The 22,573-nt window shown below is 43.4% G+C and overlaps 2 protein-coding genes across 2 annotated transcripts in view; both read left to right on the top strand.

Annotated features, from left to right (window-relative positions):
• Window positions 1-17,885, top strand: part of LOC141077350 (uncharacterized) — a 103,909-nt gene extending 86,024 nt beyond the window's left edge. The window contains 1 exon segment of the mRNA XM_073564231.1: window positions 15,192-17,885. Coding sequence (XP_073420332.1) covers window positions 15,192-15,949 — 758 coding nt within the window. The 3' untranslated portion in view covers window positions 15,950-17,885.
• LOC141077352 (uncharacterized) lies at window positions 530-11,102 on the top strand. The gene is made up of 6 exons (XM_073564232.1): window positions 530-535; window positions 9,917-10,108; window positions 10,238-10,417; window positions 10,501-10,624; window positions 10,708-10,805; window positions 11,004-11,102. Exons 1-6 carry the CDS (start codon window positions 530-532, stop codon window positions 11,100-11,102), a joined length of 699 nt encoding a protein of 232 aa, XP_073420333.1.
• Window positions 17,886-22,573: the final 4,688 nt, after the last annotated feature.

The following is a 22,573-nucleotide window of genomic DNA, read 5'->3' as shown; positions in this document are numbered from 1 at the left end:
TAGTGAATCCAGCTTTGAGCAGGGGGTTGGACCAGATGGCCCAGGAGGTCCCTTCCAACTCTACGATTCTATGAAAGAGGCTGACTTTATGTTGGTCTCACATATTCTCAGGGCCCAGGATATTCTGATCTCTCATTGCTTCCACAATGGGTTCCATTGCAAGTGCAAAAAGATCCGGAGATAGAGGACAGCCCTGCCTGGTACCCTCTGAATATTAATTGGAGGGGGATGTGGTGACGGGAGTTTTACATAAGCGATAGGGCTATCATATAACAATTGGAGGAACTTTATAAGTTTAGGGGAGAATCCGACTTCCGATAGTACCGTAAAAAGATATGTCCAGGACGCCGAATCGAAAGCCCTCTCAATATCTAATGCAAGCACTAGAAGTCACTTTCGCTGTAGGTTAGTTGTATGAATAATATTTAACGCTCTCCTAATATTATCTGGGGCCTGTCGCGCTGGTATAAAACCAACCTGATCCCGATGGATGAGGTGAGGAAGGATTTTATTGATCCTGTTAGTCACAATGGATGTAAAGATTTTTAAGTCAATGTTTAAGAGGGATATAGGTCTATTATTATTATTATTATGCATTTATATAGCGCCATTTATTCCTTAGCGCTTTACATGTGAAAGGGGAAATATAAACAAGTATAATAAACATGTGTAAGACAAGGCACACACAAGTACATAAGGAGAGGGGACCCTGCCCGCGAGGACTCACAGTCTACAGGGATGGGTGAGGATACAGTAGGAGAGGGTAGAGCAGGTCGTGCGGTGGTTCAATAGACCGAGGATCATTGCAGGCTGTAGGCTTGTCGGAACAGGTGGGTCTTCAGGTTCTTCTTGAAGGTTTCCGTTGATGGTGAGAGTCTGATGTGTTGCGGCAGAGAGTTCCAGAGTAAGGGGGAAGCACGGGAGAAGTCTTGTATGCAGTTGTGGGAAGAGGAGATAAGGGGGAGTAGAGAAGGAGATCTTGAGATGATTGAAGGTTGCGCGCGGGTAGGTACCTAGAGACCATGTCACAGATGTATGGAGGAGACAAGTTGTGGATGGCTTTGTATGTCATGGTTAGGGTTTTGAATTGGAGCCTCTGGGCAATAGGAAGCCAGTGAAGGGCCTGGCATAGGGGGGAGGCTGGGGAAAAGCGGGGATACAGGTGGATTAGTCGGGCAGCAGAGTGCAGGATGGACTGGAGCAGAGCCAGAGTGCTAGAGGGGAGACCAGAGAGTAGTAGGTTGCAGTAGTCAAGGCGGGAGATGATAAGAGCATGCACTAGTGTTTTTGTGGTTTCGTGGTTGAGGAATGAGTGGATCTGGGAAATATTTTTGAGTTTGAGGCGGCAGGAGGTGGCGAGGGCTTGGATATGTGGTTTGAAAGAGAGTGTAGAGTCGAGGATCACCCCAAGGCACCGAGCGTGCGGGACTGGGGAAAGAGGGCAGCCATTGACATTGATGGATAGGTCTGGTGGAGGGGTAGATTGAGATGGGGGAAAGATGATAAATTCTGTTTTGTCCATGTTCAGTTTAAGAAAGGGAGCAGAGAAGAAGGCTGAGATAGCAGACAGACATTGTGGGATTTTAGTCAGTAAGGAGGCGAGGTTGGGTCCAGATAGGTAGATCTGCGTGTCATCGGCATAGAGGTGATACTGCAAACCGTGGGATTCTATGAACTGTCCCAAGCCAAAGGTGTAGATGGAGAACAGTAGGGGTCCAAGGACAGAGCCTTGAGGAACAGACAGGGGGCGAGGTGAGGTGGTGTGTGAGAGGGAGAGCTGATCTTCTGTCATGGTGGAGAAGCTGGCTTTTGCAGAACAGGGCTGAGCGGCTAAAAGGGGCATTGGGCCCTGCGGGCCAAAGTTTTGTCTGATCGTGTCGATCTTCTGCTTAAAAAAGGAGGCAAAGTCTTCAGCAGGAATGAGAGGAGAGGGAGGAGGTGCTGTGGGACGGAGTAGAGAATTGAAAGTGTTGAAGAGCTGTTTAGGGCTGTGAGACAGGGAGGATATGAGGGATGTGAAGTAAGTTTGTTTTGCGGCAGAGACTGTGGACTTGAAGCTAGCAGGGGACTGCTTGTATGAGTTGAAGTGCTCAGTAGAATGGGTTCTCTTCCACCTCCGCTCAGTGGCCCTGGAAACCCGTCTCAGCTCTTTGGTCAGGCTGGTCAGCCAGGGCTGCCTGTTGATTGTTCGAGTTTTGCTCTGTGTGAGGGGGCGGCCGAATCAAGTGTTGCTGTTATTGTGGTGTTATAAAAAGTGGCAGCAGCATCTGGGTCATGAAGGGAAGCTATGTCTGTAAGAGGGAGAAGGGATTCAGAGAGTGATTGTAAATTGAGGTGTTTGAGATTCCTGCGAGGGTGAGCGAGTTTATAATTTTTTGTGAGATGATCTTTCTTAGGCTTAGGGATTACGGTTACATGCGCCACGCAGAACTCAGGGGGCAGCTGTGAGCCATTTAGTAGTGAATTACAGAGGTTATTATATGTGGTGTCAGCACATCGCTGCATTTTTTATAATATATTGCTGTAAGACCATCCGGTCCCGGGGCCTTTCCTCTTTTTAGTTTTTTGATTGATGAAACTATTTCCTCCTCAGAGATGTGTAAATGGAGTTGTTGTGCCGCGGACTCAGTCAGGTTAGGTAGATGTAGTGTGTGAAGGAATGACTCCAGTAGTGAGGGGGGTGATTGTGGGGCGAATACCTACTCTGGGGGTATTCATTATAAGTGCTATACATGACATCGGGGTGGGCTGAGATCTGACCCTTAGGGTCTTTTATAGAGGAGATTATATGCAGTGACTCTCTCATTCTGAGCTTACGAGCGGCATCTTATTAGGCTTATTGGCATGGTGATAAAACGCGGCTTTACTCCAAGTTAGCGCCTCTCCGTTCTGGTGGTGAGAATGGCGTCTAATTGTCATTTCATATCTTGTATTTGTGTAGATAAGTATAGGGGTGAAGAGCGCTGATTGGCCAATTCTAACTCCTGCAGTTTCTCCTCCAGTCTGGGCTGTAATTCAGACCTTTCTTCTTCCTGTCGGCCGATAACTTATCACAGAACCGGGAATAGATTTTCTGTGCGCGAGTCACATTGCTCCAAGTGAGGCCTCCTCCGCTGTGTGAGTTTAGGGGAAATTTGTTATATCTTCTCTTATAGCGGTTACATTAGAGATTTGGGCATTTTAGCTCCTGGTGTGGAGTCGATAGCACAATCATATGCCGCCATATAGTAGACGGCCGGTAACTGGGGAGAATTCCCTCCTGTGTGGGGTCTATTTCCCTCCAGAGAAATCACACGTTATATTCCACACACAACACTGTGTAGAGAAGGCGGCCCGGGGTAATTGAGCCAGTAGTGAGGGGCGAATAATGGCGGGAATGTCACTGACTGAGGAGAAGTCTCCATGGAGGTCTGCACTCCGGAGATCATGTGACCCCTGACTCCTCCCCTCCTGTGACCTCATCACAGGTCCTGTGCACAGAGCAGCCATATATGTGGAGTGCGGCTCTGCAGGTTAGTGATGGGCAGTCCGGCTCTTCTGGCTCCTTTCCCCAGTTGTCTCCCTCCTGTCCCTTCACTATAAAGCCTGGGCCTCATTATACAGCTGTACAGGGGTCTAGTGAAGGCTTTTTAGCCCTTTCCTCAGTCTGTAGCTCCTGGAAACAGGCCCTCACTCCTGTCCCTTCACTATAAAGCCTGGGCCTCATTATACAGCTGTACAGGGGTCTAGTGAAGGCTTTTTAGCCCTTTCCTCAGACTGTAGCTCCTGGGAACAGGCCCTCACTCCTGTCCCTTCACTATAAAGCCTGAGCCTCATTATACAGCTGTACAGGGGTCTAGTGAAGGCTTTTTAGCCCTTTCCTCAGACTGTAGCTCCTGGGCACAGGCCCTCACTCCTGTCCCTTCACTATAAAGCCTGGACCTCATTATACAGCTGTACAGGGGTCTAGTAAAGGCTTTTTAGCCCTTTCCTCAGACTGTAGCTCCTGGGAACAGGCCCTCACTCCTGTCCCTTCACTATAAAGCCTGGCCTCATTATACAGCTGTACAGGGGTCTAGTGAAGGCTTTTTAGCTCTTTCCTCAGACTGTAGCTTCTGGGAACAGGCCCTCACTCCTGTCCCTTCACTATAAAGCCTGAGCCTCATTATACAGCTGTACAGGGGTCTAGTAAAGGCTTTTTAGCCCTTTCCTCAGACTGTAGCTCCTGGGAACAGGCCCTCACTCCTGTCCCTTCACTATAAAGCCTGGCCTCATTATACAGCTGTACAGGGGTCTAGTGAAGGCTTTTTAGCTCTTTCCTCAGACTGTAGCTTCTGGGAACAGGCCCTCACTCCTGTCCCTTCACTATAAAGCCTGAGCCTCATTATACAGCTGTACAGGGGTCTTGTGAAGGCGTTTTAGCTCTTTCCTCAGACTGTAGCTCCTGGGATCAGGCCCTCACTCCTGTCCCTTCACTATAAAGCTTGGGCCTCATTATACAGCTGTACAGGGGTCTAGTGAAGGCTTTTTAGCCCTTTCCTCAGACTGAAGCTCCTGGGATCAGGCCCTCACTCCTGTCCCTTCACTATAAAGCCTGAGCCTCATTATACAGCTGTACAGGGGTCTAGTGAAGGCTTTTTAGCCCTTTCCTCAGACTGTAGGTCCTGGGAACAGGCCCTCACTCCTCTCCCTTCACTATAAAGCCTGGACCTCATTATACAGCTGTACAGGGGTCTAGTGAAGGCTTTTTAGCTCTTGCCTCAGACTGTAGCTCCTGGGCACAGGCCCTCACTGCTGTTCCTTCACTATAAAGCCTGGGCCTCATTATACAGCTGTACAGGGGTCTAGTGAAGGCTTTTTTGCCCTTTGCTCAGACTGTAGCTCCTGGGCACAGTCCCTCACTCCTGTCCCTTCACTATAAAGCCTGGACCTCATTATACAGCTGTACAGGGGTCTAGTGAAGGCTTTTTAGCCCTTTCCTCAGACTGTAGGTCCTGGGAACAGGCCCTCACTCCTCTCCCTTCACTATAAAGCCTGGACCTCATTATACAGCTGTACAGGTGTCTAGTGAAGGCTTTTTAGCTCTTTCCTCAGACTGTAGCTCCTGGGCACAGGCCCTCACTCCTGTTCCTTCACTATAAAGCCTGGGCCTCATTATACAGCTGTACAGGGGTCTAGTGAAGGCTTTTTTTGCCCTTTGCTCAGACTGTAGCTCCTGGGCACAGGCCCTCACTCCTGTCCCTTCACTATAAAGCCTGGACCTCATTATACAGCTGTACAGGGGTCTAGTGAAGGCTTTTTAGCCCTTTCCTCAGTCTGTAGCTCCTGGGAACAGGCCCTCACTCCTGTCCCTTCACTATAAAGCCTGAGCCTCATTATACAGCTGTACAAGGGTCTAGTGAAGGCTTTTTAGCCCTTTCCTCAGACTGTAGGTCCTGGGAACAGGCCCTCACTCCTCTCCCTTCACTATAAAGCCTGGACCTCATTATACAGCTGTACAGGGGTCTAGTGAAGGCTTTTTAGCTCTTTTCTCAGACTGTAGCTCCTGGGCACAGGCCCTCACTCTTGTTCCTTCACTATAAAGCCTGGGCCTCATTATATAGCTGTACAGGGGTCTAGTGAAGGCTTTTTTGCCCTTTGCTCAGACTGTAGCTCCTGGGCACAGGCCCTCACTCCTGTCCCTTCACTATAAAGCCTGGACCTCATTATACAGCTGTACAGGGGTCTAGTGAAGGCTTTTTAGCTCTTTCCTCAGACTGTAGCTCCTGGGCACAGGCCCTCACTCCTGTTCCTTCACTATAAAGCCTGGGCCTCATTATACAGCTGTACAGGGTTCTAGTGAAGGCTTTTTAGCTCTTTCCTCAGACTGTAGCTCCTGGGAACAGGCCCTCACTCCTGTCCCTTCACTATAAAGCCTGGGCCTTATTATACAGCTGTACAGGGGTCTAGTGAAGGCTTTTTAGCCCTTTCCTCAGACTGTAGGTCCTGGGAACAGGCCCTCACTCCTCTCCCTTCACTATAAAGCCTGGACCTCATTATACAGCTGTACAGGGGTCTAGTGAAGGCTTTTTAGCTCTTTTCTCAGACTGTAGCTCCTGGGCACAGGCCCTCACTCTTGTTCCTTCACTATAAAGCTTGGCCCTCATTATACAGCTGTACAGGGGTCTAGTGAAGGCTTTTTAGCTCTTTCCTCAGACTGTAGCTCCTGGGAACAGGCCCTCACTCCTGTCCCCTCACTATAAAGCCTGGGCCTCATTATACAGCTGTACAGGGGTCTAGTGAAGGCTTTTTAGCCCTTTCCTCAGACTGTAGGTCCTGGTCACCATGTGATCTCACCATAACCCCAACAAGCTAATTAAGGTGTGAAATCTTGATCAAAATTATCTCAGTACACAAATCTCCAAGGGTGCCCAAAGTTTTGCATCGCCCCTTTTTCCTTTTTGCAATTATGAAATTGTAATAAATCTCTCTCTATATATGTATATATTTTATAATTATTTTTTTTGCCTAAAATACAAAGGCCATGTGTCATCTTAGAGGTTCGGCCTTTTAGAGATCATTTCATCTTCATCTTACTACTGCTCACAATAACGGTCATTTTGACCAGGGGTGCCCACACTTTTACATGCCACTGTCAATGCTTCGTCCCGCTGGTGCTCAATATTTAATAGGGTCTTACTATTAAACTTAATGAAAAGTTTGGTGAATTTCTTTGAGCTGTTATTACTAGAGATGAGCGAATATCGTCGGAGAAGTTGTTATTGGCTAATATCGCTTACCGAATAGCTGCATCGGGACCCCGGATCCCTGGAGCGCTCCCGATAATCAGCTGCATGTGTCGCCCTCCATGCAGGTGCTGTGACTATCACACAGCGCGACACACGCAGCTGATTATCGGGAGCGCTCCAGCACACTGAGTCCTGCACACACTGAGGCCCCTGATCATGTGACCCCTGACTCCTCCCCTCCTGTGACCTCATCACAGGTCCTGTGCACAGAGCAGTCATATATGTGGCGGACACTCCTGGATCTTCTGCTTTCTGGGCCGGTTCCTCCTGTGAGTCCTATTAACCCTTTCGCTCCCTGTATTCTCCTTTCTGACAGGACAATATCTGAATTCGGATAGTGTGACAGGAATTTAAGCAATGTGGAAGGAAAAAATGAAAATTTTACTTTTTTCCCTCACAAAAATGTGACTTTAGCCCTAAAATTGGCAGCGTAACAAATCCTTATTTCCCCACTGTAGTTTGTAGACTCCATATACAGATCCCTCAAGTGCGAAAAGAGCTGAATTCCCCACTTAAGTTATTGCATTTTGGAAATTGCCCCCACTGGGAATTTATCTCCAGGTAAAGGCACAATTGTGTCTCCATGGGGGTTGTGCTCACAGCCCAACATCGTGTGGCCTCCAAGGAAATGCCACCCCGCACCATTACTGACCTCTGCCAAACCGGTCATGCTGAAGGATGTTGCAGGCAGCAGATCGATCTCCACGGCGTCTCCAGACTCTGTCACGTCTGTCACATGTGCTCAGTGTGAACCTGCTTTTATCTGTGAAGACCACAGGGCACCAGTGGTGAATTTGCCAATCCTGGTGTTCTCTGGCAAATGCCAAGTGCCCTGTACGGTGTTGGGCTGTGAGCACAACCCCCATCTGTGGACGTTGGGCCCTCAGATCATCCTAATGGAGTCAGTTTCTAACCGTTTGTGCAGACACATGCACATTTGTGGCCTGCTGAAGATCATTTTGCAGGTCTCTGGCAGTGCTCCTCCTGTTCCTCCTTGCACAAAGGTGGAGGTAGTGATCCTGCTGCTGGGTTGTTGCCCTCATACGGCTCCCTCCACATCTCCTGGTGTACTGGCCTGTCTCTTGGTAGCACCTCCAGCCTCTCGACACTACGCTGACAGACACAGCAAACCTTCTTGCCACAGCTCGCATTGATGTGCCATCCTGGATGAGCTGCACTACCTGAGCCTCTTGTCTGTGTTGTAGTGTCCGTCTCATGTTACCACAAGTGTGAAAGCACAACCAACATTCAAAAGTGACCAAAACATCAGCCAGAAAGCATTGGTACTGAGATGTGGTCTGTGGTCCCCACCTGCAGAACCACTCCTTTATTGAGGGTGTCTTGATAATTGCCAATAATTTCCATCTGTTGTCTATTCCATTTGCACAACAGCATGTGACATTGATTGTCAGTCAGTGTTGCTTCCTAAGTGGACAGTTTGATTTCACAGAAGTTTGATTTTCTTGGAGTTATATTCTGTTGTTTAAGTGTTCCCTTTATTTTTTTGAACAGTGTATATAGATAGATTTTTTTTTCTTTACGTTGGAGGGTCCAATTCCAGCTATTGCTGTGGGATCTGTGATTTCTATCTACTCCACTGTGTACAGGATAATAGAGTATAATAAAGTAGTTATGGACGAGACGTAACTAACATTGTGCGGTGACTCTGCTTTCCATATAATGATGGATATTTCTTGTTGCTGAAACTGTGATATTTTCCCCCCTTTAAACCTTTTTTAAACCCCTCTGATCAGTGCGATCATACAACATACAAGCCTCTGATGGCTCCGGTGATGCCCTGTACTACTGTAGTGCCGTGTATCATCACTGCCTGTCAGTGTAATACTAACGCCCCATACACATGAGATCAGAGTTGGCTGAACGGTCATTTGGCAGACGGCGATCTCTCCCGACTCCCCCATACACACAAATATTCCAGCTTTCCTGTGGTCTGTATGAGAGAGTCGCCTCCAGACTCCTCTAGAGGAGGATTATCTACAGGAAGAACAAACGGATTATCCTCTGAAATTCAGGATGTCAGATCCTTCTCTGCCCTGACATCATCTGTCGGGAGGCCCCCAAATACATTATATGGTCGGCCAAACCCCCCGAAATCAGTGCTTTCATGGAACTTTAGTCTACTGTGTATGGGGGCGTTATAAGGTAACTTATTGGACGCTGCCTCTGGCCTAATAGACCTTCATACATTGCAGCCCAGACCCCATTATTAGGCATGTAAGTATCGGAGTAACTAGGCCGCCCCATACTATCGAGTACTTGGGGGCGGGGGGCATTCAGCCAAACTCTGTCACACCTTCTTAGATGCCATGTTTGCTTTTCACAGCAGCAAGTGGTTAAACTGTCAGGGTTTTTGTTGCAGCCTCATCTGTGCCGTCCCTGCGGTGTACATCTATGTTCTGGGGCCCAAACAGATTAATTTATTTTTAATAAATGTTCAACATGTTAAAAATTATAAAATGTGTCTTCTGCTTTTTTGTTATTTTTTTCTTCTTACAAGAATTGTTGGAGCCAATTTTCTTTAGAAACATTTTAATATCGGCTTTTTCTGGAGTTTTTCTTGTAATATAGGAAAGTCTAAGGCCAGAAATAATCCCCATAAATCACTGTACATGGAGACTTTGGGATCAGATCATTTCTGTCCGTTGTGTTTGTGGAAACAAAAAATCTTTTCTAAAAGCCTCAAACTTCTGTGTGTGACTCAGAGCTGAGATCTAACGTGATAGAAGATTCCAGTGCGGGGAAGACGGGAAACCTTCATATAGACGGCCGGTGGGGATGGAGGCAGTGACCGACTCTGGCCACATCTGTCTCTAGAGCCGCAGTAGAAGATGAAGATGTCGTCCTCATCATGAAGGAGTTATTTCTCATGTCGCGTGTAATGAATATCTCCTGCAGTATTGCTAATGCCGATTCCAGTGTCGGTAATGAGACGAGAATTAGCGTTATGGAAGATGAGTCTATGAGGAACGTGTTCAGCTGCCGACTCCGAGGAGGAAACTGCTTGTTGTCTGTGGCCTAAATATATAGGTTTTATTAGTAGATGTCAGGGAAGAAAACTAAACCCTGTAAGATAATAAATCTCCTCATATGTTTCCCTTATTCTCTCCAGTAAGTGTATTATTACACAGGATTCTTATGATGTTACATCGGATCATCTTCTTCTCATTCACGTCTCTACAATATCGGATCCTCTCAGTGAAGATCTTCTACATAAGAACATTTTCCTGATTTACCCATCAAGGATGGATATGGACAGAGACAAGATGGCGGAGAGGATATTACACCTCATCCTAGAGATCCTCTTCCGTCTCACTGGAGAGGTGAGAGATTCTGATGACGTCACATTACATCATTCTTATCTATGGGAATAACAGATGGACAGAACTGGAGAGGTGAGGACTCTGGGAATGTCTGTAGTGAGATTTATTAATGTGTCTCTCTATAACCAGGATTACACAGTGGTGAAGAAGACCTCTAGTGATCGCTGTCAGGACCCTGTGTCTGAGGGATGGGGAAGACCCCTGAGCCCAATCACGGGGCCTCCACCTCACCCAGTGATCCATGAGGACATCAATGACCAGAAGATCCTAGGACTCATCTACAAGATGATTGAGCTGCTGACTGGAGAGGTGACACTGCTGGGAATGCTGGGACATTATACAGTAACACTATGAAGGGATCGGGGGGATGACGGTATCATTGTATGTGTCAGGTTCCTATAAGGTGTCAGGATGTCGCTGTCTATTTCTCCATGGAGGAGTGGGAGTATTTAGAAGGACACAGAGATCAGTACAAGGATGTCATAATGGAGGTTCCCCAGCCCCTCACATCACCAGGTAATAGACAGGACTAAATACACACGGCCTATAATTATCTGTATGTAGAGAATGAATTCAGTCCCTGTATGTGTTTCCTCAAGATCTATCCAGTAAGAGGACAACACCAGAGAGATGTCCCCGTCCTCTTCTTCCACAGGACTGTAACCAAGAAGATCCCAGTGATCCTCAGGATCATCAGGTAGATGGAGAGAAGGTGTCAGGAGAACTCCCCTGTGATGTGTAGACGGCTGTGAAGGTCTTGTGCTCAGTCTTGTTTTATCCACCAGTATTATATGTTTTATACTTGTGTAATGAGAACGGTGGAGATGGCAGGATTAGAGCTGATCATAGATGGGACTTCTCCATCTGTCTGTGACTTTTACAATATTTGTTTCAGGGTGAAGATCTGACCCATATTAACACTACAGAGACATATGTGAGAGATGATGAGTGGTGTAAAGAGGAGATTCCCACATATGACTACCCAGGTGAGTAGTAACCACTGAATGCAGAGAAGTCACAGATTCCTCTCAGTCACCGGCTGTGGCTGCTTTATCGGTGGTGTAGTCCGCCCGTATTACCATGATCACCATTTTGCCTCTAGACCACAACATTCTCCTCCACCCAAAACTGTTCAAATGACTTTGGGCATTGAAAGCCCTTTTCTATAGAACTTACAACCTGGAGGATCCACCTACCCCCTGGGATTAATAACAAGAATCCCATGTGAAATGCTAAAATGCCTATGGATGATACCAAAACAATTTGTTCACCGTAGGCACAAGCCACATCAGCTCCTATAAACATGGAAACACCGGAGAAAAAAGGGAGCAAAACGACGACTGCAAAAATATTAATAATTTTTATTAACTATCGTACAAAGAAGTGCACAAAATCATGATGAGGTGCCAATATAAAGCAGATGAACACATACCCGACCATCCCCCCGTCCATCCAAGATGGAAATAATGTCCTCATATATGTATTTTAGACATCATGCCTATAAAGTGGAAGCCCAAAATATAATACCGCCCTACAAAAATCAATGGCCATATGGCCCATATTACGTCAAGTAAATCCCCTGAGCAAAGCTCAAAAAGTAAGGAGGAGAGACATATAATGTCCTTAGTGTGCAATGAATCTGGACATAAACAAGGGCGACCACCAGTGAAAGACAGAAATAAATGTCAGATCAAAATCTTACCAGAGGATGCAGGAGGAAGAGGGGAAGCATCTGGCAGTGACCCCTGACGCACGTTTCGTGGTGCAGAAAGGCCGCTTTATCAAGGAGATAGTAACCATATCTCCACAGGACCTTCATATACCCTGTGACCGCAGTCACGTGACCGAGATCAACCAATCATCGTGGCCTCATCGGCGCATGCGCTCTGAGGTCGGAAAGCACCGCTGCACAGAACAGGCGTCATGCTGAACACAGGAAACAGGTCAAAAGACCAAGGCGCCCGTGTACAACATAAAGACGCCCATCTGTCAGCAGCACAATTACCACCGCAGAGATATGCGCACTGCTGCCCATAATTGTATCCCATATATAGGGTAAATGGAAATCCCAAAAATCCATACCGGGAAGATGAATGATTTTTAAAGGGGTCATGGCCATACAAAAGAATCATCACATACATACATGGATATACATCACATATAGCCCAGGCGATAAAGAGTCTCATATATTAAATACATCAAATGCATAAAACGAATATATGGTCATGACACATACAACTATAAAGGCCACTAGATCCGATTCACATGTTTGATATAATATGCTCATAATTATATCCCATACATGGGAAGAACCCTAAGGTCCATGCAGACAATAATCCTAAGCGGGTCATAACCGTAAAAAAAGTCATCACATATACTGTATATAAATGTACATCGTATATGACATAAACAGTGAAAAAATCTCACATACTAAGTACATAAAATACAGAGAATACAATATATGGTCATGATTCCCACAACTGTAGAGACTGCTGGATGCGGTTCACATAGATATGGTACAGGGTGAGGGTCCAAGGAGACATATGGTGTCCTCAAGGTCACTAAATATAAATTATTGACATACAAGAAAAGATTAGTGAAAATAAAGAGTAAAAATTAAAAACAATATAAAAACAACACACTGCCAGAAAAAAGGAGGGAGTGTGATATAGACCTGTGGAGGAAAAAGGACAGGAGGAATTCTCATTACCTATATATTATATGCCTATAAATATACCCAGATTTCCATATGCAATATACTATAAAGAGAATAATGCAAATCATCCCATTGGGAATCCATTAACAAAACAGAAAATAATATCCGGGACCAATTGATGCATAATTGTTAAATCCCCAAAGACTATAGGAATGGGGCGAAGCTCAAAACTTCATTGAGTCCATTAGGGGTCATGGTGTCCAGTTGAACGAACCACCTGAGTTCCATCTGTGATAAAAAATGTTTGTTGTCACCACCCCTAATCCCCATATGAAGCGCATCCATCCCTCTAGTTCTCTTCTCATCAGATGGGACAAGGGAATTCCAGATTAGACAGAGAATTTCCTGTGGAACTTCAAACGTGATTTACTATGCCACGTGCCCTTGTCCCAAAATATATGTGGGTCTGACAACGAGAGAACTCAGGATTCGAGTGCGCGAGAATGTGCGGGACATTGGCGCGGCCAAGACAGTGTCCGATATTGGGGATCTGAAAACCATTCCCCAACATTATAGATCATGTCATAATAGTGATGTGACCTTATTGAAGATTAGAGGGATTGATGCGCTTCATATGGTTTATATGGCTTCATACTCTAATTACACCAGAGAGGTTTCACCACTAGTTACTCATTTATTACTGATGGAGACTGTGGAGTTTGGTCATTTCAGTAGTTCCTAATCAGGCCCCATTATTAATATCTGACGTGTGTCACTTTATGTGGTGGTAAGTTTGGAATTCTTCACAAAGGATAATAGGAAACAAATGGATCTTAGAAATTGTTTTCCAGCTTCGCACTGTACCCTATATACACTACTGTCTGGCGGTGTTCAGAAGGGAAGGAGCGCCATTTAGCTATTTGAATGCAGATCTAGCTGAATAGTTTGCAGACACAATGTATTGGGAGCACTGTTCATGGTCACCTGGCAGCTCAAAAGATGTCCACCATGAACATGCTTGGCTCTATCTTCTTTGCTTTCCCAAGGATTGCCTTGCTCATTGCCCTATAACACCCTCACATGGAATCTGGACTTACACTGGGACCCCAAGGCTTGGACCATGGTGTTACCTGCTATTCTGTGGTGTTAGATGGCGAGAAGAATAGTCAGGTAGCTGGGTCAGAACCAGAAGGACAGAATCAGTAGACACAAGAGTAGTCAGTAAACAGGCCATGGTCACAGCAGGAAACAAATACACAAGCCGCAAGCTGAGCACAGAGGAGTGAACCAGAGGAGAACAGCGCTGTATCTGGCAGATTCCGGCCATGTGCTTTGCGCTTTAGTAGGGTGTGGTACTTTCCAATTGGCTGAAGTAGGGAGCAGATTACTCCAGCTGGACAGCAGGAACAGATCCCAGATGAGATTGGACACACCATATGCAGAAGCCCTAACATAACTAAATGACAGAAAACCAGAATAGTCGAAATCCCCATAAAGTGATTCCATTTTATAAATTAATTCACTGAGGGTTATAATCCTTAGGAGGAGTGAATATTGTGACTCCACAGCCACTTTCTGGAAATTAACACGCAGTGGATGTTGCAGAGTGAAAATTACACATTTGCCATTTCATTACCCAGCACATAGTGCCCAGATTGTGCTCCAGGAGACACCGCAAATTAAGTGGGTTCTTCTCACTATAATATTACTAAATACAGGGATCCTAAATGTTGTTTGCGCACACTGCAAGACTCCGAAGTGAGAGCGGATTTTGCTGGATTGGTTTATGGAAACCTTGTTGCTTTTCAACAGCCTTTGAGCCACTAATAGTGCGGGAACCTCTGTTTTTCCATTGACAGATGATGGACCTGAGTGGGGACTTGTTTTTTGTGAGATGAGAATTGGTATTATTTTCACCTACATAACATTGATTGGTTTCTTTTTATTGGATATTTGGGAGGCAGAATGAACCAACAGTTGAACACCACACACTACTGGCTCATCCAACAAGGTTTTCTATTAGACTGTAAACTGTCATTGTCTTGGGAAATAATTAAAGTTTTTTACATAGCTTGCCATTTTTATGGACGGTATAAGTAGAAACGTTCAAAAATATAAAAAACTCAAGGATATTTTATTTTAAAAAGTTTTTTTTTATCTTAGCAGATGTCTGTACCAGGAGATCAGAGGGACAGCTGACATCTTCAACTTTTAAATCTGATGATCTTGAGATCCTACAATATACAACTGAAGTGATTACTGTTATTCCAGATATATTATCTATTCACAGCAAAGATCTGTCATCTGATCCTATGAAACAGGTCCCATCTTCTGATTCATTACTGACTACTAAGGAAAATCAAAGTCACAAAAGAGGCAATAAAAAACAAACTGCTCCTAAAGCAAAGAAGTCATTTTCATGTTCAGAATGTGGGAAATATTTTGCATCAAAATCAAATTTTGTTATCCACCAGAGAACTCACACAGGGGAGAAGCCTTTTTCCTGTTCAGAATGTGGGAAAAATTTTGCACAGAAATCAAATTTTGTTATCCACCAGAGAACTCACACAGGGGAGAAGCCTTTTTCCTGTTCAGAATGTGGGAAATGTTTTAATAATAAATCTGATTGTGTTAAGCACCAGATAATCCACACAGGGGAGAAGCCTTTTTCGTGTTCAGAATGTGGGAAATGTTTTAATCTGAAATCGGTTCTTGATAGACACCAGAGAGCACACACAGGGGAGAAGCCTTTTTCCTGTTTACAATGTGGGAAATGTTTTAACACTAAATCTGATTGTGTTAATCACCAGAGAATCCACACAGGGGAGAAGCCTTTTTCCTGTTCAGAATGTGGGAAATGTTTTAACACTAAATCAGATTTTGTTAAGCACCAGAGAATCCACACAGGAGAGAAGCCTTTCTCATGTTTAGAATGTGGGAAGTGTTTTAGACAGAATTCACATTTTCTTACCCACAAGAGAACTCACACAGGGGAGAAGCCTGTTTCATGTTCAGAATGTGGGAAATGTTTTATGAATAAATCATATTGTGTTAGGCACCAGAGAACTCACACAGGGGAGAAGCCTTTTTCCTGTTCAGAATGTGGGAAATGTTTTACCACTAAATCAGAATGTCTTAAGCACCAGAGAATCCACACAGGGGAGAAGCCTTTTTTATGTTCATAATGTTATAATGTTAGAATAGTTTTAACCAAAATTGAATCTTCTTAAATGGGTTGTCTCTTGTCATTCCTCATGTTTGCTGACGAAAGGATAAAACTAAACCTTATTGCAAATGTAAAACTATACCCATAATTCACCCCCTGAAGGTTAGTCGGAAAGTGACTAATAGAAAAAACATATATCCCACATCTCAGTATATAGGGTGAGGTGACGTTTACACACTCACTCTCATTTCTACGGGTTTCATCGTCCTCACCAAAGGCGACTCATTAAGAGACTATTTAATATTGACCTATATTCAAGAGAGACTAAATGAGAAAAAAAAAAACTAAAATCATATATCATGTTATCCGAAACAGAAAACTAACCACATATTGGCAGATCCCAAACACCAAACTATATACTTCGGAAGCTTATAAGCCACTCCAGTGTCAGGAATAGATAGTATGAATTTGAATTTACCAAACGGTTGCAATGAAATAAAGAGTGAAAAATTTAAAGGGGTGTGAATACTTTCCATACCCGCTGTATCAGTAAAAATAACTCCTCTTTATTAGGTTAAGTATAAAAGAATTGCACCATTTTCCGATACCCGTCACGTCTCCATTTTTCATGATCTCGGATCGGGTGAAAGACTATTTTTTGTGTGCCGAGCTGACGATTTTAATGGAGACCATTTTGGTGCAGATACGATCTTTTGGTCATCCTTTATTGCATTTTAATGCAATGTTGCGGCGACCAAAAAAAGTAATTCTGGCGTTTTGACATTCTTTCTCGTTACGCCATTTAGTGATTGGGTTAATTCTTTTTATATTGATATATTCTGAATATGGCTATAACAAATATGTGTTTGTCTGATTTTTTACTGTTTTATTTTGAAAGGGGGTGACTTGAACTTTTATATTTTTTTATATTTTTTAAAACATTTTTTTTACTTTTAGCATTGTGAAGACATACAGCATTGTATCTTAATTAACCAGACAGCTATTTTTAGCAAATGAAGAATAATAGAATGTTATCTGTATATTGGCTTTAAATTTAAGTGTTGATTTCTGGTTGGTCAAGAAAACTGACTTTTGTTTGTGTAAGTCAGTAATATTGACTTTTATTGTGCGCTTATCCTTGATCACTGGTGATGTTTGCTGATATGCTAATTATGCATTGTGTTATGGAGCCAGTTTGTTGACTTCTAAAGCAGAGAGGGAAAAACTATGCAAATAGTTTAAATAATCAAGTAATGCTATAATAATCTCACCTCCATTCTTACCCTTTATGTAAATACTGAATGAGGGACACTTGTTAAGTGTAAAAATGGGTTACATGCCTCTGTATAAAGAGACTGAGAGAGAAACAGCCAGAGAGATTCTGCCAAGACATCCATACATCCCAAAAGGACAAGAGACAGGACAGCAGCCACAACATCATCACAAGGGACACGGATCTATCATTCTATAGGAAACATCCTAGGGGTTTTCAGCCTTGGTTGGAAGAATACAGATCTGCTCCATTGACCATCGCTGAACCATGGATATGTTCGGAGAAGCCAGATTGTGATCTTTGGATCAACTGGCCTTGTACCTTGTATGGACTGAATGGACTCTCATCTTCTTACATTTATTGTTACCTCCTCTCTGTGTGCGTGCCACAGGTGGAGTAGTCGACCCTGGAAGATGAAGCCAGGCTGTGATCCTCGGATCAACTGTCCTTGTATGGACTGTCATCTTCTTATGCTTGTCGTTACCTCCTCTCTGTGTGTGTGACACAGCTGGGGTAGTGACCCTGGAAGATCTGAAATCACAGAAGCTATTATCCCGGCGGGTCAGTGGAAGGGTGAGACTCTGTAATGTGCCCCATCTTGGGTACTGTGCTGGGACTGTTCTATGTGTTATCTGCCTGTTTTGTGGTACAATAAAGCATCGCCCACACTGTTTTACCCTCACCCTGTGTTGTCTGAGTAGTGTTTTGCCCATGTTAAAAGGAATCATAGAATCATAGAATCCTAGAGTTGGAAGGGACCTCCTGGGCCATCTGGTCCAACCCCCTGCTCAAAGCAGGATTCGCTAAATCATCCCAGTCAGATGTCTGTCCAGCCTCTGTTTGAAGACTTCCATTGAAGGAGAACTCACAACTTCTCTTGGAAGCCTGTTCCACTCATTGATCACTCTAACTGTCAAAAAGTTTTTTCTAATATCTAATCTGTGTCTCCTCCCATTCAGTTTCATCCCATTGCTTCTAGTCTTTCCTTGTGCAAATGAGAATAACGATGATCCTTCTACAATGTGACAGCCCTTTAGATATTTGTAGACAGCAATTAAGTCTCCTCTCAGTCTTCTCTTTTGCAAACTACACATTCCCAAATCCTGCAACCTTTCCTCATAAGACAGGGTTTGCAGACCGGTCACCATTCTGGTCGCTTTTTTCTGTACTTGCTCCAGTTTGTTGATGTCTTTTTTAAAATGTGGTGCCCAAAACTGGACACAATATTCCAGATGAGGTCTGACCAAAGAGGAGTAGAGGGAAATAATGACTTCACGTGATCTAGACTGTATGCTTCTGTTAATACATCCTAGAATTGCATTTGCCTTTTTTGCTGCTGCATCACACTGTTGACTCATATTCAGTCTGTGATCTATTAGTATACCCAAGTCTTTTTCACATGTGCTGTCACTTAGCCCTATTCCTCCCATTCTGTATATGCTTTTTTCATTTTTATTGCCCAGATGTAGTACTTTGCATTTTTCCCTGTTAAAAAACATTCTGTTAGTTGCTGCCCACTTCTCCAGTTTATTTATATCTTTTTGTATCCTCTCTCTCTCTTCTCTAGTATTAGCTATCCCTCCTAGCTTTGTGTCATCAGCAGAGCGATCAGGAGAGCGGGAGTTCGGTGAGATGATCCTTAGTTCATGTGGTTTTGGCTAGTGGGTGGCGCTCATAGCATTCCGGCAGTGACAAGCATAGAGGTCTGCTGGAGATCACTGGTTGTCATGCCAACCCGTCGGTGACCCATGATCATGTGACGGGGTCACTGTTGGGTGGATTTCCGGCGCGCTTGCTGGAAGTGCACATTAAATGCCACTGTCAGAGGCTGATAGGGGCAAATGGCAGCTGTTCAATACAGCTAACATGTGCCGGAAAGGATGTGAGCTCACCGCCGGAGCCCAGATCAAAGGGGGAAGTACATTTACGCCCGATGTCAGAAAGGGGTTAAAGGGGATTGTCTTTACAGAGACAAAAGTGGTAATCAATCATGTATACGTACAAATAATTACAGAAATACACAGCTTCTAATGGTAAATAGTATAGAGTTACCACAAGAAAATATAATTTGTGTAAACCATGTGTAGATATAAAAATTCAGGCAAATGTCAGATGTTGTAGCGCCATCTAGTGGCCGTGTGCAAAAGTGCCATCATAGAGTAACATGTATCCTAAGAGAGCGTCACTATCAAGGTGGAGATGAGATAAGTGCACCGTATTTACTGAGTATAAGATAAATCCATACATAGATATATGTAAGTGGATTGTAGATCTATCACTGGATATCAGTGTATAAGGGGAATAGATCCTGTGCACTTATAGGTTTTTTGGCGAAAAGAAAAAATATTCTGATACTAGAAAATCTACAATAATTTTTTCAACACAATATAGTACAGATTTTTATAATAGCAAGAAAATTCTTCTGAAATATTTACCCATTCTTAATCAGGACCCAAAATTAAGGGAAATCTTGAGAAATAACAAAATTGAATTTATTGCCAAAAAAGCACCTTCTTTAAGGGATATCCTTTCCCCGAGTTATTTTTCTGAAAAATCCACCACTCCAACAACGTGGTTGGATATGAAAGGGTTTTTTCCATGTGGTGCAAGAAAGTGCAAGTGCTGTCATTTTGCGAAAAAATCGAAACTTTTTTCTTCATTTGCTTATAAAAGAAACCTATGTAATGAACAATTTTATTAATTGTAGTTCTGACTATATCATATATTCAGTAGAATGCACCGTTTGATCCAATATATTGGTTGTACTTCAGGACCCTTAGGCGTATTCGTAAGCATCTGAGCGATATTGAGAGCACTACGGCACTTACTATTTCTGCTGCATCTAGACATTTTGTGACAGTCCATGGAAGAAACACAGATTTTCCTTTATGGGCATTGAGAAGGTTTTTCCACCTCCACGTGGCGGTAATTATAAACGCAAATTATTAAATAGGGAGAGTTTTTGGATTTTTACTTTAGGTAGTCGTACACCAGATGGCATGAATAAGAGACAGGACCTTATTACTTGTTATTGAATGTGTTTCCGTTTGGGTTTTTTTTTTTTTTCAGAAAGAAGGATTAAAGGGAATCGAATAAGAAATAATAAATTTATAATTAAAATTGATGATCTATCCATCTGGTGAATGTATATTTATGCATATATATATATATATATATCTTTTGTTTGTTGTATTTTTGTGTCAAGATATTTATTTAGTGACATTATTATGACGTAGAATACTGGAACAATTTTTTTTCCCATATATATATATTTGTATACTTGTTAACTGATTTTTCATATGCTCTTTCCATGTATCACTATTGATTGGGGTTTTGTCATCATAGGGTTAAAGTATGGGAGGACTTACTCTTGATTTTAATTCCCCTTTTTTTTTCATCCCTTCCCCCCTCTTCCTTATATATTGGTAGCTTAATTTTCAGTTGGACAGACCATGTAGAAGGCGTTAATTCGCCGAAACGCGTAGTCTGAGAGGCTAACCCCCCTTCCCCTAATCTATTTATCTACTGTCCAGAAGTGTGGATTTATTTTATGATGGACTTTAATAATAAAAATCTTTGCTAATGCAAGAAAAAACTTTTCAAAAAAAATTTTGCATCTTGGATTTTGTCCGCTGGAGTTTAAAGTTACATTTCTTCATTTGAATCTTTCGTGGCTGGCTCCTGCTCTGGTGTCCGTGCAGACTTTCTCCTGGATTGATATTGGATCTCACACACCGGGGTGTACGGGTAAGCTGGCTTTGAAAATCTGGAGTTTTTTTGTATAGATGAATAGCTTATATAATGAGAGGACACAGAGCAAAGGGTATAAATAGTGAGAGAATAAAGAGCTGACAGCGCATTACATCCCTGGAGTACAGATAGGAGATATAAAGTGCAGCCAGTGCTATATGGGATATCCCAGGAATACAGCCCAGCCCATATAGTGTAAAGGAGGAACCATCCTAACAAGAGATGGGGATTACAGATCCTACAGGCGACATGCCGGGAGTGTACAGAGAAAGATGGCAGAGTCACCACTATTCCCTCTTACCGGCGTTTCACCCCGTCAGCTTCCTCAGAGGGTACGGATAAGTGTTTCCAACACACCAAGGTCCTGCACTAATCTAGGCAAGGGGAGTAACTCTGGGGTAAAGTGGGGGTGCTCCTAAAGGAATTGGGGCTGTTCCCCAGTCACATCTTCCCCAGTGAAGCAGGAGGTTCAGGATGAAAACCTGTTGGTAAGACCAAGATGAATAATGCTGCATAGAGCCATCTGGTAGCAATCCGTCAGGTAAAGTGATAGTGAGGGGGGTCCGGAAACAGAACAATGCAGGTGAAAAGAGCCAAATGTGACCCCACCAAGTGACCAGTGAGAGTGCAACTGTGCAACGGGTAAGAAAAGAGAATAAACAGTGATATGGTAAAGATATAAAGAGAAAAGCAGCTTAATAACAGTGATGATAATAAAATCTATGGGAAGTGTTTGTGGTGAAGTGTATACACTCCTAGAAATGTTTCCTCTACAATATAGAGATATAAATGATCAGTATTAGGACGTGTAACAAAGAGGAATCTGTTATTATATAGAGAGAATGTAATGAGCAATAAATGATGGGAATAATCGGGAATGAAATTGTTATTAATAATATAATGAGATCCCAGCACCTGACACTTCCCGGGATATATGGGCTTATATTAGAATCCCAATTACCAACTGGAAAGATAAAAACAAAGGGAAAAGGGCGGAACAAAAAACAAGCCCCAAACACCTCATAACCCACAATGTAAGGGCAGAAAAATACCGGAAAATATAAGTTTCTCTTCACACTGCAATATTAGTCACATGTGATCTGTGTCTCTCCCAGAAGAGAAGTCATCACAGCGTCATTCCCCGTAATAACCGTATAGAGGAGGAAATGATCGCGGAGAGAGCGTCCATTGTTAGAATAGTGGGGAGACACAGATGGGGTCCAATGCTCCTGACTGTCCGGATGTCTAGAGGATCATCACCATCGGAGAGTAAAGTGCAGATCGGCGATCTTGTGACCGTTGTATTATGGGAAATAAAAAACAAATAAGACACATTGAGATCAGAGAAAACTGTTTTATGTAATAAAGAGTGCAGAGAACGAATTCCACCAAACCCCCTATAGGAAAGGTGTTAAAGAAATGGTTAATCTTAGTTCTCTAAAATTCAGAAAATGACTGAAAAACAACTTATAACCCATGACACTATTTAATTGTTATCATCTGTCTACGTGGTTAGATAATTCTGCCAGTGGTCAGTTCCAAATTTCCCTCTCATTCCCAGAATGTCAAGGCCAACTATTTATCTGGCCAAAAAGTACTAACGGATAAGGTTCCACGAAT

This window comes from Dendrobates tinctorius, unplaced genomic scaffold (genome assembly GCF_039654945.1).
Source record: "Dendrobates tinctorius isolate UK_male_01 unplaced genomic scaffold, ASM3965494v1 ptg000438l, whole genome shotgun sequence".
Classification (NCBI taxonomy): domain Eukaryota; kingdom Metazoa; phylum Chordata; class Amphibia; order Anura; family Dendrobatidae; genus Dendrobates; species Dendrobates tinctorius.
This window is presented reverse-complemented; position numbering and strand designations above follow the sequence as displayed.

What these genes read in the sequence shown, in the direction of transcription:
- LOC141077352 (XM_073564232.1), top strand. An exon ending in CCAGCCCCTCACATCACCAG is followed by an intron (nt 10,625 to 10,707) that starts GTAATAGACAGG and finishes TGTTTCCTCAAG; the next exon opens with ATCTATCCAGTAAGAGGACA. An exon ending in GTGATCCTCAGGATCATCAG is followed by an intron (nt 10,806 to 11,003) that starts GTAGATGGAGAG and finishes TATTTGTTTCAG; the next exon opens with GGTGAAGATCTGACCCATAT.